This window comes from Equus caballus, chromosome 5 (genome assembly GCF_041296265.1).
Source record: "Equus caballus isolate H_3958 breed thoroughbred chromosome 5, TB-T2T, whole genome shotgun sequence".
In the NCBI taxonomy this organism is placed as follows: domain Eukaryota; kingdom Metazoa; phylum Chordata; class Mammalia; order Perissodactyla; family Equidae; genus Equus; species Equus caballus.
Window position 1 is genome coordinate 80713543 of NC_091688.1, and position 18170 is coordinate 80731712.

The 18170-nt window shown below is 42.1% G+C and overlaps 1 protein-coding gene and 1 pseudogene across 13 annotated transcripts in view; one reads left to right on the forward strand and one right to left on the reverse strand.

Annotated features, from left to right (window-relative positions):
• Positions 1 to 8508, forward strand: part of KYAT3 (kynurenine aminotransferase 3) — a 54370-nt gene extending 45862 nt beyond the window's left edge. For all 13 annotated transcript variants that reach the window (XM_023641713.2, XM_070267326.1, XM_023641710.2 and 10 more), the window contains one exon: positions 8281 to 8508. In XM_023641713.2, coding sequence (XP_023497481.2) covers positions 8281 to 8343 — 63 coding nt within the window. In that variant the 3' untranslated portion in view covers positions 8344 to 8508. The remainder of the gene's footprint in view (positions 1 to 8280) is intronic.
• A 28-nt stretch (positions 8509 to 8536) lies between these two features.
• LOC100062159 (transcription factor IIIA pseudogene) lies at positions 8537 to 9749 on the reverse strand (annotated as a pseudogene).
• Between the last annotated feature and the right edge of the window lie 8421 nt (positions 9750 to 18170).

The window sequence follows — 18170 nt, forward strand, 5'->3', positions numbered from 1 at the left end:
GACCCAGATGTAGAATTAGCAGACAAGGACTTTAAAGCAGATACTTTACGTATATTCAAGAAATTAAAGGAAAATATAGTCATAGTGAGTGAACAGATTAAAACTAAAAGAGAGAATCAAGGGAGGAAATTCAAGAACTTAAGGTGTGATATCTGATATGAAAAATAAATGGGGCTTAACACACAGAGGATTGAAGATGTTAGGGAAAAAAGGGTCCACTTGAATCCAGATCTGTAGAAATTATTCAATCTGAAAAACAAGAAAAAATTATTTTTGAAAAATGAATAGAGCCTCGGATCTATGAGACAATATCAAGTATAATACACATATAATTGGAGTACCAAAAAAAGAAGAATGTAGTGGAAAAAGTACCTTAAGAAATAATGGCCAAAATTTCCCCATATTTGGTGAAAAGTAACCTAGAGATCTAAAAGTTCAGTGAACTACAACAGGATATAAAGAAAACCACACCTAGATACATCATAATCAAACTACTGAAAACCAAAAGTATCAGTAAGATCTTGAAAGCAGCCAGAGAAAAACTATACGTCACATGCATAGGAGCAACTATATGAGTGTTAGCTAACTTCTTATCAGAAACAGCAGAGACCAGAATACAATGAAATGACATCTTCAAAGTGCTGAAATAAAAAGGTATATCAGCCTAGAATTCTATATCCTGAAAAATATCCTTTAAAGCTGAAAGTGAAATATACATCTCTGATTAATGAGAAAATTCATCACTATCAGATCTGTACTAAAAAGAACTGAATTTATTATTGCTGGTTTTAAGATGTTATTGATACTGAAAACAATCTTGCTGAGATCATGGCACTCTATACCAACATACTCATCTATAAACCTAGACAACATGGTGTAAACACTGTTTTAAACTTTTAGAGACAAACCATGGAAGACTTATCCCGAATAGAATATAGATGTTAATGACCTAACAATGTCAACATTTAGTTGACCAAAATGTAGAAGAAACAGTAAGGCTATTAATATTCTCATCTTACAGTGGATCTAGAAATAGAGGTATAGGTATATTATTTGACATAATAAACAGAACTAATAGAAGAAAAAGTAATGTAAGACTTCCAGTTTTAAAATGATAAATACAACCCTTCCCCCATTTTCTTCTTGGAAATTATTAAAAAATAACTAGGACAGTGGAAAACAAATTCCCCAGTAGATGAGGAAGAGTTGCCAAATACAGTGAAGGTAATGGTAGAAGAAATATGCCTGGAAAGGCTCCTGCTTCTGCGTCTTCACATTGTCGACAGAGCCAGGAGTTAGCCTGTTCTTTATCTACAACAATCGGAACAGTAAGTGCACTGGCAGTGGGAGCTTCTCCAGACCCATTTGGCGTCATGAGAGAGGCAGGGTAGAAACCTATGTGAGGCAGGGTCGAAAGGAGATTCTGTTTGGGCTGTAGATTTGCTCATTCACCCCTGCCATTTTTGCTAAAAGCTGTGTTGAGGCAATGTGAAGAAGTTGTATTAAATTGGAAGTAGTCGATTAAATTAGTTGGGAAGAAACAGAATCTAAAGGAACTCCCCCTCACTGAACTTTACATCAATCATATTAAACTTTACTGTGAGGCAAGGAGAATCTGCTCTCTTCTATTGCCGTCCTGCCTCCTCCCTTATACAGACCTGCAAATACATCTTCAAATCATAGACAAAGCCAGCAGGTAGCATACTCATTACCTAGAACAATGGGAACATTAGATGCACCATCAGTGGGAGCTTACAAAGAGAACTCAATCAAAAATAAGTCATAAAAAGAAATCACCTATGAATTTATAAAGAGATGCTCTGAGGAAAAAAGCTGAAAGGTACAAGGAAAAACAAGTATCAGAGAATATTCAACCAGAAAAATGTTGCCATAGAGCAAATAAAGATTAGGATATTTCAAATTCAAAACCTTTAAAATGAAATTAAAGCAGAGATTTTTAAAGTTCAGGGAAGATAGAGTAAGATAATATAAGAAGATGAAACAGCAGCTCTCAGAGCTCAGGTAAGAAATTGAAGGCACAAAATAAAGATACTGGTAATTGTAGTGACATTGGAAACTGCACAAAGAGTACTAAATACTTCGGTAAACACGTTAAGGATTGAGAAAAGTGAGCAAAGAAAAGTGGGAAGGAACAAAGAATTTAAAAATATTAAAAAGAAAAATTATAGATGCAGAATACAAATGAAATAAGTAGAGGCTGGCCCAGTGGCATAGCAGTTAAGGTGGCACGCTCCACTTTGGTGGCCTGGGGTTCACTGGATCACATCCCGGGTGCAGACCTATGCACCACTTATCAAGCCATGCTGTGGCAGGCATCCCACATATAAAGTAGAGGAAGATGGGCACAAATGTTAGCTCAGGTACATTCTTCCTCAGCAAAAAGAGAAGGATTGGTGGCGGATGTTAGCTCAGGGCTAATCTTCCTCAAAAAGAAAAAAAGAAAGAAAGAAACGTGAAGTCGCTGAAAAACAAAAACAGAACAAATCGGAAAAACAGGAAAGAATTTTATAGCTTTGTTTTGAGAATGCTTTCCATTAAAAAACCAAGCAAACAAATCTAAAAATTGAAAGGGAATGCCTTATCACAGGAAAAATTGTCACGGAATAATTAGCACTGAGCTATACTTTGTTTACTGTTTTGGACTTTAAAGATAAAGAATGATCCTTTGGCATCTAGACAAAAAGATCCGGGCCTCCAGGGGGCAGAAGAGGATCAGTGTGAACCCAGATCCTTTGCGTCAACATTCACTGTTGGAAGATAGAGCAATACCGAGAAGTCCCCAGGGAAAGTTGGCACACCTAACTCAACCTCTTGGAGAGGCTAGAAATAAAAGGATGGCAAAACATACCAAGAAAATGGAAATCGAAAGAAAGGAAGTTGAATTTAGGGCAAAATAAGCCAAAAGGCAGCACTTTACATTGGTTATGGGTAAAATCCTGAGTAGCTGTCAATACATGAAAGGCTCCTCCACTTCACTCGTAAGAAGAGAAATGCAAACCTGCATTGAGATTGTATATTATCCATTAGATTGGAAATCACCAAAATAACCAAAAAGTTCTGTATGGCACTCACATAGATGAGAGTGGGAGTAGAATTTGTAAAATCTCTGTAGTGGTTAGTTTGAAAATTTCCATCCAAATGTAAATGCACAAACACACCCTTTGACTCAACAATTCTACTTCTAGGATGCTTTTGTCTGTGGATTGACTTGTATTCAAGGATTTTAAGTGAATCTTTGTTTGTAATGTCAAAGGATTATAAACAACCGAAATGTTCACCGGGGAGGGCTGCTTGAATAAACTGTGGTACCTTCACATCGATAAAAGAATGAAGCAGCTCTCCAGGTAGCGATAAAGCATAAGCTTACAGCAAGGAGCAGAACAGTTGGTATGGAACTCTGTCATTTGTGTGAGAAGGAAAAGGAAGGAAGGGAGCGAGGGAGGAAGACAGTTGTTTTTGAAGGCCTGAACTGTCTCTGGAAGGATATGTGATAAAATCCCAGCGTTGCCTCAGGAGAACTGAGTGAGGAAGAGTAGCAACAGATGTTAGCTCAGGGCGAATCTTCCTCACAAAAAGAAAAACTTTTAAAGTACTCTCAATATATATGGTTCAAGAACTTTTTTTCTGAAACATTTTAGAGCAAATTGTTGACTTAATTACTGATGATGCCTCTATCACCCCCAAATGCTTTAATGTATATTCCCCGTAAATAAAAACATTCTCCTACAAAACCACAATATAACCATCAAATCGTGAGTTAACATTGCTGTATCATTCTATCTAATCCTCAGATCCAACCCAATTCAGATTTCAACTAATTGTCCCAATAATGTCCTTTTTATAATAAATAAATAAATCCAGGCCAGAGTTGTGTCAATCAATCATCAATCAATCTAGGCCAGAATCATGCGTTGCATTTGGTTGTCATGTCTCCTTCAAGCTGGAATGGTTCCTCAGTTTTCTTTGACTTTTTTTCTTTTTTTGAGGAAGATTAGCCCTAAGCTAACATCCACCAGCAATCCTCTTTTTCCTGAGGAAGAATGTCTGTGAGCTGACATCCCTGCCCGTCTTCCTCTACTTTATATGTGGGACACCTGCCACAGCATGGCTTGATAAGCAGTGCGTAGGTCCGCATCCAGGATCTGAACCGGCGAACCCTGGGCCACAAAACAGAGTGCATAAACCTAACCACTATGCCACTGGGCCGGCCCCTTTGACTTTTATGACCTTGATACTTTCGAAAATTATTGGCCAATTATTTTGAAGAAAGTCCCTCAACGTTTGTTTTTCCTCATGATTACTTTCAGGTTGTGCACCTTTGGCAGGAAACCATGCTACTGATGCTATGTTCATTTTGTTGCATTCTATCAAGAAGCACATGATTTTAGTTTTTCCTATTACTGATGATGTCAACTTTAATCACCTGATTAAGGTGGTGTCTGCCAGGCTTCTCTACTGTAAACTTCCACTTTTTCCCTTGATAAATAATCAATATTTTGTGATGAGGTACTTTGAAACTGTGAAAATATTCTGTATCTCATTAGGCAATTTATTCATTTATTGATTGATATATGTAAAGATTTATGGATTCCTGTTTTATTCAGTGGGTTATAATTTATTGTTCTTATTACTTACTTTGATGCTCAGGTTTTCCCAGATTTGACCATGAGGAGCCCCTTCAGGCCGGCCTTTGTTTCCTTTGACATGTTCCATCATCTTGAGCATTTCCTTACTTACTGGCATAGCAAGGTGCACCAGGTTCTTCTTGTCATTATCTACCCCGATCATGAGTAACTTTTACTGGAGAATGGTATTTACAAACCAAGATCTGGGCATTAGGAGTGCTCATTGCTATTGGGGTATTGGTGCTCCCAAGCCCTCCCAGTGGACAGAGATAGGGAATATATGAAAGTATATACATACCTACACACGCATCTATACATAAATACACATATTTACACATGCATTTATTTCTATGTCTGTCTAACTATATTAAAACCACCACAGGGTTTATTCTAGCTTTTTCCCTTTCCGTATTTGTAACACCCTTCTTTGACAGTGAAAACCCTGGCTGTCATCATGTAATCATTTCTTTAATCAGTACCTTGGTATGTGACCAGTCTTGTGTCAATGCCACTGCTCCTCCATCCACCACCCCGACGGGCACCCTTTACCCTACTCAGGCTTTGATACTTTGTACCAGGCTGCTGCTGCCATCACCCTCCTGCTGCAGAGCTGCCCTCCTCTAACTCTCCAACATCACACACCAAGCCACCCCTGTCACCCACTGGATAGAAGCCCTGACCTGTCATGGGCTCTGACACCCCATGCCAGTCTGCCTTGGCAGATGCCTGCCTCACCCCATCCAGGCTCCAACACCCTGCCATACAGATGGCTTGCTTACCCTGCGTGGACTTTGATATGCTGTTCCTGGTAAGCACCACCACTGCCATCATCTCCACCTCGTGCCACGCACATTGGAAACCCTCCTCACTCCACTCTGACTCTGACGTCCTGTACCAGGCTGCCAAGGCTTCCCCTGCCCCCGGACATGGGCACCTACGTCACTCAGCTGCGCCCAATGGCTTTTGGACTAAATAATTCTGTAGAGAAGGAAGAGAAAGGAAAAGGAGAAATAGAGAAAGTAGAAGAGGAAGAACAGGAGGCTTGATTTTCACTATTTACCCATCAATTTAATTGTATACCATATGCAGGTATTACCTATTCAAAAAATAAATTAATTTTATCAGTAATTGTAACTATGCAACTTTGATGGGAGGGAACAGAGTAGTGTGAATGCACTAATTTTTCCTTATTCAGAGCAGAGAATGGTGAATATTGTCTAAAGTTGATAAGTAAGGAAATAGAAACATATGCATTATTTAGATATTAGTGGTAAGCGCTAGAACTAAAACTAGAAATTGCCATGAAAGTTTGCCTTGGGGGATGGCGGGCGTAACAGGAAGGCTGAGGAGGGGAGGAGCAGACAATTATTTTTCAGTGTAAGTTCTGCTGCAGTTTGACTTGTTTCTGCAGTTACGGTAGTCCTCCTTATCCACAGATTCACTTGCCATGGTTTCAGTTACCCACTATCACCCTTGGCCCAAAGAATATTAAATGAAAAATTCCTGAAATAAACAATTTATAAGTTTTAAGTTTTGTGCCATTCTGAGCAGTGTGATGAAATCTCTCCATCCCTCCCAGGGCCTGAATCATCCCTTTGTCCAGCAGATCCACGCTGCATATGCTACCCGCCAGATAGTCGCTCAGTAACTGTCTTGGTTATCAGATTAACTGGTGGTATTGCGATGCTTGTGTTTAAGTAACCCTTATTTTACTTAATAATGGACCCAAAGCCAACTTTATTATTAGTTGTTGCTAATCTCTCACTAGGCCTAATTTATAAATTAAACTTTATCATAGGTATGCATGTATAGGAAAAAGCATGTTATGTATAGGATTCAATACTATCTACAGTTGCAGGCATCCACTGGGGGTCTTGGAATGTGTCCCGTGAGATAAGGCAAGACTACTGCATATATTACTGTGATTGTTTTCCTTTTGGGAGTCTCCCTTTGCATTCTTACTTTGAAAAATTCTCTTCACTTGAGATCAGATATTCACTTAAATCTTCATTTAGTTATTACGTTCTATTTTTTCTACTCTCCTCAAATCTATCTTCATTAAAGGGAACAAATTATTAGAGTACTATCCAAAACTTAATGAATGATGGCTGTAATTTGCTCAACTTGCCTATTTTCAATTAAGCAAATGCCAGTTAACAGTACCATTCACCACAGTTGTGTCAGAAAGAATCATCTCCATATCTACAAACATTATTTTAGCAGAAGACAGGCTTTGCAGATTTCAGTGATTTTACTGAACTAGCATTTTCAGTAAACTTTTTCTGAGCAGCAAGGTATAGGGATTCTTTCAGAAATCTTGGAATTGTATATCAACGTGGGCCATAGACATAGTCAATAAATGTCATACAATTTGTCAAATGAAAAAGATTTCCCCAGTACAAATTCCTTTCCTAAAGACATTCAAACACCCTGGCACGAGATTGAGTCTCAGTCCTACAATCTCACGAGATTATAGCTGGCCTGCTTGAGGGTGTCAGGTCATGTGCAAAAGGGGGTGAGGTGAGAGGCAAGAAAGCAAAGTAAATCACTTTTGATTTATATTGAAGGAGAACTTTAAAGGGATCCACTGCCTAGAGACCTTTCTACATGTGCACCTCTCGTCTGAAAGCTTTCACAGATAGCAGTGACCACAGCAGCTGTGAACCATTAAAAACATGGAGTTTATTCCTCCATTCTCGCTACACCTGGCATCCTCTATGTGTTGCAAGATAAGGGAGGGGTTTTCTTTTGTTGTCTAGAAGCCTCTTTGAAGGAAGTCAGTGATTTTGCACACTCATACCCAAATGGATGAAAATAATAAATATCAATCCCATCAACACATCCTTCAGGCTGTCTGCCACATTAGTGTCATTCATGAGTGTGGGTCATCTTTGGCACTGGGGACCGCCTGGGCTGCCACAAGTGGTTATGAATAATGAGAGCATCCACACTGATGGACATGGTTTTTGCTGGGATCAGGTTAAACCGTTTTCAGTCTGAGCTGTAAACTCAGACTGAAACTGTAAACTGTGTTTATACAGTTTGTCAGTCATTTTCTTGGTGATGCTCTTTGGTCCCATGCTGGTTAATCTGTATGTTTCTTCAGTGTCAGGAGAGGAGCAGTAAAGAACAGTGATTGGCCTCACACTTCCTAGCTCCTCTAATACTGAATTCTTGTGAAATTCATTCACTTTTCCAGCCAGATGGCAATGGGATATAGCATTATAAATAATTGGATTGATTGATTTGCCTCTGGACTTCTTAAAGCACTTGGGACCTGTGTCCTAGACCCCTGAGGTGAGGGAAGATGCTGCAGACACCATTTCCCAGTCTCTGTCCATGCCCCTGCTGGGTTTCCCACTTAATGTAGGCAAGGCGCCAGTGACTTGAGTCGCTGGGAAGATGTGCCCCTTGAATGAGTGCTCTTGGGCTCTGTCATCACTGCGGAGGCCAAGGACAGGCTGGGGCCTGACCCAGCCCGGCTCAGGTTATCAAGGGTCGAGGAGCACTTGGTTCCTAAATCACTGCACCACTCTTCCCGAGAGACTGAGTTTGTTGTATTTTTGATATTTAAATTTTACTTCATCTTGAATTTATTTTGAAATGTAACGATGATTATTTCATTTATTTACAGAAAGACAGTACACTGGATGCTGCTGAAGAAATCTTCAAGGCATGGAGTAGACAGAAGTCTTGATATGTGCAGACTGTGTTGTTTTCTCTTAGATGACCTATTAGTATGCAATTGTTATTTAGTGCTGCCACCTGCTGGATAGTGAAGAATAAATGTTTCTTTTTTTTTTTTTTAGATATTCTGCATCAGTAATTTTAATAAAGAAAAATGTGCTGCTAAGAAAAAAAATAACTGAGCTGGCTGATGTGTAGTCCTTTTAAACAAAGCAAGATGCTCTCTGGCTGAGGGCGAGCACTGCAATGGTCAGGGGCGCCCGGTCTGGAGGGCAGCGCAGTGACTCTCCGTTTGTTGGCAGAGATACGCCTTGTTCTTGTTTCTTTTTAGGAGGGATATATCCACTGACACGAGAGGCCAAACTCCGCTTTTCTCGAGTAGGTTTTACTTTGAGCTTCATTTTCTTGTCAGGGTCATGTGCGACGGCATGCCTAGTGAGACTTTGCTTCATTGCAAACGTCTTGCCACAGCCAGCATGTTCACGTGTAAACGGGCACCTTTCCTCATGAAAAGAGAGAATATGGCTCTGGAGATTAGACACGGTTGTGTAGGTTCTATCACAGCCTTCTCTTGGACATCGACACACATCCCACTCCGGGGCATCAGTTTTCTTATGTTGCTTCAGATAATCTTTGCGTTTAAATGTTTTCTGGCATACTTCACATCTTATCTCCCCTTGATGGGCTTCTCTCACATGTTTCAGAAGCTCTGTCCATGTTTTTGCCACGAAGGAACATTCTTTTTGACATATATAACCCTCGTGGACCTTCCCCTGCCGTTTCAGCCCACGGGGAGAAGCGAAGTGCTTTCCACATCCTTCATGGGTACACTTAAACAGTGGTCCGTTGGTGTGCTGGCACTGATGGATGTTCAGCTGCTGCTGTTTCCTAAAGGTCTTCTCACAACCTTCAAAACTGCATACATACTGTTTCTGCGGATTTTCATGTTTGCGTTCAAAATGTTTCCTCAAGTTTGACTTTGTGTTGAATTTTTGATCACAGCCACTAGCTGCACAAACAAATGGCTTTTCTCCAGTGTGAATCAGGATGTGGCGGCTCAGACGGTAGTCCCTGACAAAGGCTTTGCCACACCCTTCACGGTCACAGACAAATGGTCTCTCCCCCGTGTGCTTGCACAGGTGCGCTTCGAGCTTCCAGGCCTTGTTGTAACTGGCGCTGCAGTCGGGGAAGGAGCAGATGAACCTCCTGGGGAGCGCGGGGGCCGCCGCCGCGGGGCTCTCGCCGGCCCGCGGTGAACGCGTCGACGATGGTCGGGGATGACACCGCCTCGACAACCGAGGCCAACCGAGGCCGGCGGCTCCAGGGTGCTGGGGGCCGGGTGCGCAGCCACGTGCGCCAAACGGCTGCGCGCGGCTGATGCCCGGCCCGGCGGCAACCCCTCCAGGCGGACCGCATGCCAGAATAAATGTTTCTGAACAAGTGAAATTTAAAGAAATATTTCCATTATTTTCCCAAAGAATTAACCCCAGTCCTAACAATATTCAGGAGATCTTGTGTTTGTTTGTTTCAGTTGAAATGTATTAAAACACCTGCCACTGTTACTTTATGACAGGTAATGTAGCATTTGTGGATAAGAACTGTGAGATGCTTCTTGATAGTTAACTTCTCTGTGCTTTAGTTTCCTCATCATAAAAAGGAGATAAAAAATAGCACCTACTTTATGTGAAATTTGTGAGTTGTGGTTTGTGAAGGTGAAGTGGACTGATGTGTGTAAAGCCTCGCAAACAGTAAACACTCAACTAACATTAGCCAGTTTCACTTCTCAGCCATTGTGTAAAACTCTTAGCCAGTAACACCCGCCTTTGCCCCACATCTTTGTTTTGTCTGCCCGCCTGCAGTTCCCTCGCCTTCATTTACCAATGACTTTGAACTTTGCTCACAGTTTTGCCTCTGTCCAAGTGCTGCCATCATCTGGGCTGGCTTTAAGCTCCACTTGGATTATCTAGGCTTTCGGTACTTTGATCTCCTCACCTGTGGTGACATTCACCTCCACTTCAGCCACCCACTCTCTTGGGCACACCCTGAGCCTTTCATCATTCGAGGCTGTTCCACCTTTGAGATAATAAATTAGTCACCTCACACTGTAACCATGATGCGGGGTCGGTGAGCCGAGGAGTCAAAAGAAAGATTTCTTAGACTCTCAAGATCTGGTAGTAGTGCTTTTTATTTAGAGAATAGTGTGGAATAGCATGGGGACAGGACCCATGAGCAGTCAGAGCTTCTGCTGCCCTGAGTTGACGGTTAGGGCTAATTTTATAAGGCATGGGTACGTGACTTATTTTTACTGGAAAAAAGAAAAGATGATGTAAAAGTCATTAAATGATTTCAGTGCAGATGGGGTCTGGTTATTGTGCGGTCATATAACTTTAGATACGAATCTGGCCATATAGATCGGCATGCAGTTGAGGATGCCCCGGGCTTCTCTCCCTGGGGCAGTCCTAATTCATACCATAAAAAAAGTCCACTGGGTCATATAGTTTGGCATGTAGGCCAGGTCACCTTGGGCTTCTCTAGCTGGGGCAGCCTTAATCCACATCACTTACAGTATTCTCTCTCTCAGCTCCTCTCAAAAATCACTTCTTTAAACTCACTATAACTTAAAATCCACTATTTGTCCAAAAAAATGGTCCATGGCTTTCTTACATCAGAATCAACCAGGATCCTTGTTGAAGATATTCTGGTCTTCACCCAGACACACTGAATAATAATTTTAGGATCTGGCCCTTCCCAGGTGGTTCTTATACCCACTAAATTTGATAAGCACTGCTGTAATCCATAGAACCCTCGATTTTATTCCTATTGGTCCCTTTACGTCTTCACTCCCTTCCTCATCCAGCTTAGATTCAATCATCGATCACTTCAACCAAGATACTTTTCTGCCTTGAACAACTTGCCCATTGTTCTATCTCACCTGCCTGGTCAAAAAAAGAGAACTCAACCCTGGGGTTGCAGCTCCATGCTGGCACCTGGGCTGCTGGGCACTGCTGTAGCAAAATGCACAATTGGGCAGGTTCTGACAGCCATGAATGCACATCATTGACCTTAACTCAATTCTTCTGTGATACCCTAACGACCTTTCTCTACCTTTTACCTCAGCAGCAATCCCTAAGATTCTCCCATTCTCCACAATAAAAATATCCAAACTTCTCCGTTCTCCTCACACCTCAAAGCCCACCACTGCCACCCAATTAATTCTTAGAAAATGACCTCATCTCCCGCTTCTGTGAAAAACAAAACAAAATAAAAAACAAACTACCAGAACAGCACTCCCAACTGGGATCTTCCCAATACTCCTATGACTTCACTGCATCAACATCCATCCTTTCTTCATTTCCTCTTGGGATTGGGGGGCAGAGTGGGGAGGATGGTGGGCAGACAGAACCAGAGCCAGCCATGCAGAAGGAGGCCCAGGACCTCAGGAGCCAACTATTGCATAGCAATATAAATCCCATGTATGATTTTTAGCCTGTCTGCTCTTGCTGGAGACTTGATAAAATTTTCACCAGGGTGTAAGTCTGCTCTTTGCAGCCACAGCCTTGTCCGGTACTAATCCTACCACCTGTGCTCTAGATCCCATTTCTTCTCATATTCTCAAGGGCTTGGTTCAGTCCATTTGCTTGTATCTTCAGCCTCTACTGGCTCCCTTCCTCAGTGAGACGTGTTCAGGTTTCTTCCTTCCATCTTCCCTCCCTCCTTCCTTCCTTCATTTCTCCCTTTAACAAATATTCATTGAATTCCTATTATATGCCAGACACTATCCTAGGCACTTAGGATATATCAGTCAACAAATAAAGATCCCTGCCTTCCAGGGCTTTCCTTCTGACCCCCAGGGGAGTGAGACTACATCATAAACATAATGAGATATATTGTATGTTAAACTTATACATGATAATTGTATGAAGAAAAGAAGTAGAGCGGGATAGAGAGGAATGAGAGTGTTAGGGAGCACATTGGAATTTTAAACACTTGGCCAGGGTAGGTCTCATGGAGGGGGCATAGAAGCAGACTTAGAGGAGGGGAGGGAGAAAGCCATGCAAAGATCCCAGAGAGGAAGATTCTAGAGAGAAGGAACGGCCAGTGCAAAGGCTCTATGACAGGAGAGTGCCTGGCATGTTTGATGATACCAAGAGTCTGGGATGGCTGGATGGAATAACCAAAGGACAGAGTAGTAGGTATTAGATCAGAGAAGTAACATAGGACCTCAAGGACTAGTGTAAGAATTATGGTTTAATCCAGAGGATCAGGGTGCCACTCCATCCATACTTTTTTTAAATATGTAAAATAATGTTTATTGCAGCATTGTTTATAATTACTCCAAACTGGGAACAACCAAAATGTCCAACAACAGTCTAATATTTGGGGGTATATTCATACAATAGAATAGCATACAGCAATGAAAATTCGAGAAATACAGCCACACACGTAACGTGAATGAACTTCATCAACATTTTTCATAGGGTTTCCTCACAGTATCTTCAAAGAATAAGCTGGAGTTCTTAGTCAGCAGAGTGTTCTATAATACTAGAATCTGATACTGTGATCATTGAAGCCTCACATGCCAGCCCCAATCTTGGGGGTCCTGGAATTTCTGTGCCCACTGGAGTAAGGGCTTCCATGTTTTGGTCCAACAGTCAGGTCTAGGACTGGTCCATAGTGAACTCCATTTCTGAGTGATCCAAGGGACAGAAGTTACCATCCTTTCCACTTGGCTGGGATGAGGAGAGCTGACCTGGGGAGGAGCAAGGTATGGATTTTAAATATAGGGTGTGGGTGAACAGTGCAATATTGGACCAAGGAAAATTTTAAAGTCTGGCTTAACGTCCCTGTGACTTTGGAGACCAAGGCCAGACCTGGGGCTTCCAGACGCCTAACTAGACATCCAGGCCTAATTGTTAAAGACTGTAATTGCTACAATGCAAAATGCAAAGGGGTTGAACAGAGGAGTCTGCAAGAACCTGAGAATCGCAGAACAATAGCATCAGCATCAGCTCTGGCTGACAGGCCCCACTAGCACCCAGCTCCTTGTCTTCAACTAGTTCCCCTGGTGAGCACTGTTGTTGCTGCTGCTGCTTAAAGTATTTCGCCCCTCAATTTGCAAATCACACCTGCCTTTGCACTCATCTAGGCTGGAGTTTCCAGCCTCTTCCTCCCTCATTGAAGATTGGGTACTTGGTCTTCTCAAACAGAGACTTCATCCTTTTTTTCCTCTTTCCTGCTGTTGAGAGTATATTCCTCTCACTCTTCTTGAGGGGCCCCCAGACTCTTGAGGCTCTTGCATCTTTTCAAAGGATCCCTCTGGCTGCTATGTTGGGAATAGACTGTGGGGCAGCAAAGCTCAAGGTATGGAAACCTATTACAATAATTCAGGTAAAAGATCACAGTAGTGGCAGTGGGAAGTAAGAAATGATCAGATTCTGGATGTATCTGGAAAGTGGAGCCAACGGGATTTGCTAACAAAGTTTATAACAGACATGAGAGAAAGTGAGGCATCAAAAATGAGTCCAATTTTTGGCCTGAGCAACTGGAAAGATTGAGTGCCACCAGTGAGGTCAACAAGGCTCCAGGAGGGGCAGGCTTGGGGAAGATCAGGAGGTCAGTTTTGAACATGGTAAGTTTCAGATGCCCATTCAGCTTTCAGTGGGGATGTTGGGTAGGCAGCTGGAGAGTTAAGTATGCAGTTTAGGGAAGAGGCTGGAGATAAACACACTTGAGAGTCTGTGGCCTGTTGATAACAGTTAAGGACGTGAGACTGGATAGGAGCACCAAATATGTCAGTGACAGCAACAAGAAGAGTGCTGATGACTTAGCTCTGGAGTTGTGAGAAACTTTACTGCAAAGTGGAATAACTCTTGAAAGAGTTTTCTCATTTGATGCCTCCACTGTCACACACACTCCCACCTCCTTACCCTTAGCCCTCTGCAATCTGGATTCTACACCCAATATTGCTCTAAGTTCTCTGATGACCTCCATGTTCCTAAGTTTAAAGGAAACTTCTCAGTCCCATCTGACTTTACCTCTCCGTATTTATCACTGCGGACACTCTAGCCTTCTTAAACCCTATTCTTTCTTGTTCCCGTGACACTGCACATCCATGACTTGCCTCTCACCTCTCTGGCTGCTCTTTCTCAGTCTCCTTTACCTGTTCCTTGAATAATGGTATTTTGTCTTCCTTACTAAATAACTTCATTGACTCTTTATATGCTAGTGACTCCCAAATCTGTATCTCCAGCCTAGTCCTTCCTATTGAATTTCAGACCCATATATCCAACACCTCATTTGTCATCTCACGTGGACGTTTCACAGGCAAACCCTATCCGGTCTGGCCTCCTCACCTCAAGGAATGACACCACCAATCCAGGTGCTCAAGTAGAAAACCTAGAAGCCATTCTTAACTTTTCTCCCCATGTCCAAGTCCTCTGTATATCCTCAATGCCTCTTAAATCCATCACTCGCCTCTGCCCCAACTGCAACCAATCTGGGACAAGCCAACATCATCACTCAGCTAGATTACTAGTTGACTTCCTCACACTTCTCCCTGCCTTGCTCCTTGCAAGCCATTATCCTTGTAGACCAAATGAGCTTTATAAAATGCAAATGGGATCTGTTACGTATATTAGCTAAGAATACTCATGTTGCCAGCTGCAAAAAGCCTAACTCATACGGGTTTAAATCAAATAAAAAGGAATTTTCTGACTCAACTGCACATTTGAGGAGTAACCTAGTTTCAGTTACAGCTTGATCCAGGACTCAGAATATAATCTGTTACAAAGTTCCATCCCACAGTGCTGTCCTCTCTGTGTCAGCTTTATCTTCAGATTGCCACATCCTGTGATAGCAACATGGCTTCAGCAGTTTCTAAGTATCATATGGTCACACCAGCAAATCCAGCAAAAGAGGACACTTTCTCTTTCCGAAGCTCCAGCAAACAGTATATTGTGTTGTACTGGCCCATCCCTGAGCTACCTGCTGAGGCCAAGGGGATCGGACATGCTAAATAACTTAGGCCAATCCAAGGTCCACTCCACACGCACTACATTGATTGGCAGAGGACAGAATGGAGAAGGGAGGAAATGGATCAGCAAACATCTTGAGTAACTTAAAGCCCTTTAATTACTCCATCACTCTTAACATAGAGGCTACTCCCCTCATCAGGGCCTACAATGCCCTGCATGATGTAGTCTCTGTCACTCTTCCCGTCTCACCTTGCCCAGTCATTTTCTCCTACTCAAAGGTCTAGACAGACTGAGCTCCCTTCAATTCCTAAATGAGCCCTTTTCTCTCTGCCTTTTAGCGCATGTCATTTCCTGACGTTCAAGCATGCTTAATTTAGGTGGTATAATGCTTAATTTTATGTGTCAACTTGGCTGGGCCCAGATATGTGGTCAAACATTATTCTGGATGTATCTGTAAGGGTGTTTTTGGATGAGATTAACATTTAAATTGGTGGACTTTGAGTAAAGCAAATTGCCTTTCATAGTGTGGGTGGGCCTCATCCAATCAGTTGAAGGCCTGAATAGAACAAAAGACTGATCTCCCCTGAGCAAGAGGGAATTCTGCAGCTGATGAACTCAGACTTGAACTGCAGCATTGCCTCCTTCGGTCTCCAGCCTGCTGGCCCACTCTGCAGATTTTGGACTTGCCAGCCTCTGTAATCACCTGAGCCAATTTCTTAAAATAAATCTCTTTGTGTGTGTGTGTATATATATATGTATATATATATATATACATATATATGTACATATAAACACATCCTATTAGTTCTGTTTCTCTGGAGAAGTCTGAGGCATACAGGTGGATATGCAAAAGTGAAGATGAGTTGTCTATAAATTCCCTAAGTTAGGTAAGACGGTCATCCTATGACATTATACTGCACAGTAATAAGAGATATCGACTTCATACAGGAAGCAATGGTGAATTGCCGAAGATTTTTATGGAAGAGAGGGAGTACGGAAACAACTATGGTTTGGCTATCCAAAAGCCAATTATATCCACCTTCTCCTTTGACTACTACTACATAGAGGCTAAAAGCCAAAATTCTCAATTTCTCAGCTTTCCTTGCAACTAGCCAAAAGTGCCTGAGAAGAGCTTCCCTTCATGGAATAAGATATAAAGCAAGGTCATTCTGAGACTTTTTTGTCCTCTTTACCATTCTCCCGTCTTTCTGCTTGGAATGTAGAAGTGAGGTATGGAGGTACAGCAGCCATCTCGCATTTGTGCAGCAACTAGCATGAGAGTAAAGGCCTACATAATGAGGATGGCAGAGCAGAAAGATGGGAAGAGATGGGGACTCTGGAAGCAATTTGGAGCCACTGTACCTACCCCCAGGCTTTGTAATGCATGAGACAAATAAACCTCTGTTTAAGCCACTGTAGTAGGGTTTTTCTGTTATTTACAGATGAGCGCATTACTACCTGACATAAAGGATATGGTACAAAGATCAAATGTTTCTTCTAGAAGATAAATTGACCTGATGAAAAGACCTGGAAGCCTTTTAATCAGAAGGCTCCTGCAGGAATCCAGGACAAGATGGGGAAGGCCAGAAGGATTTAATACGAGAGAAAGGCAAAAAATCACAAATCTTTGTCAAAGTCTTGAATTTTTCCTATCATTCGTATAATGAAAGCAATTAAATAACCACACAATGATCAAATATTTTCAATCAAAAATCATTCCCAGATAAAACAACGAGTCTCCTTGGTCTCAGTTGGATAAGCCGAAGGATCAAACCAAACCAAACCAAACCAAACCAAACCCTCCGCCAAGCTCCCCGAACGTGAGCATTCCATTTCACTGCTGCTCTGAGAATCCATCCAGTTACTCAACCAGGCCCAACAACGGGAAGTTCACCCGCTGACAAACAGCTCTCTTGGGATATATCAGAATAAATGGTAGGAGTAATTGGATTTTCTAATCAATATTAACTTCATCATATTATACAACTGCTACTTTCTTTTACATTTAGATACAGCATTTTTTTTCATATAATATGGAAAACTTTTCAATTGTAGCAATGAGCGTGGTTATCTTGTCTGAAGTATTAATTTCATAAACTCCTTTACTCCTCTCATTAATTATCCACTGAAAGTATAAACATCATATTTTGGCTGAAACCTTAGAGCTATATCCTCTAGCACCAAACTCCACTTTCTGTGTCAATTCCTGAGATGACTTACAATAACACTACTTTCATAATTATTATTCTTGAAGCAGTGTGCGGGCCAACAGACGCTTGAAAGAGTACAAAACTCATGAAAACTGTTCAGTTTTCCAAAGTTTTTTCTCTCTAGAATGCCCTTCTCCTGGTAACCGCTTGTCTGCCTGCTCTACTGCGGGGAGTGACCATTTTAAAGGAGAGTTAGCTCGCAACACTTCTCTGGTGAAAACCTCTCAACGCCGCTCTCTCTCACTCAGAGTAAAAGCCAGATTCGTCACTCTGACCTTGGAGCCCTGCACAACCTGAGCTGCTCTTCCCCAACCTTATCTCCCGCTGCTTCCCTTGCCCCCAGGCGCTCCTTGCCGATCCCTGATCCCCAGGCCCCCTCCCGGTTAGGGCCTTCCCTCTGCCTGGAATACTGTCCCCCCCACTGTCCGTCTGGCTCCCTCAGATCTTCACTCAAACGTCACCTCGGGAGAATTTATCTGACCTCCCGCTTAAAATTGTAGATCCTGCCTCTCCCCATGCCCTTCCCTGCCTTACTTTTTTCCTTAGCACTTACACTATCGAACCCACAATATGTTTCTCTCATTTAATTTATCATCCATAGCCCCTCCGAATATACATTCTGTGAGACCGGGGATTTTTATCGTTCTGTTCAC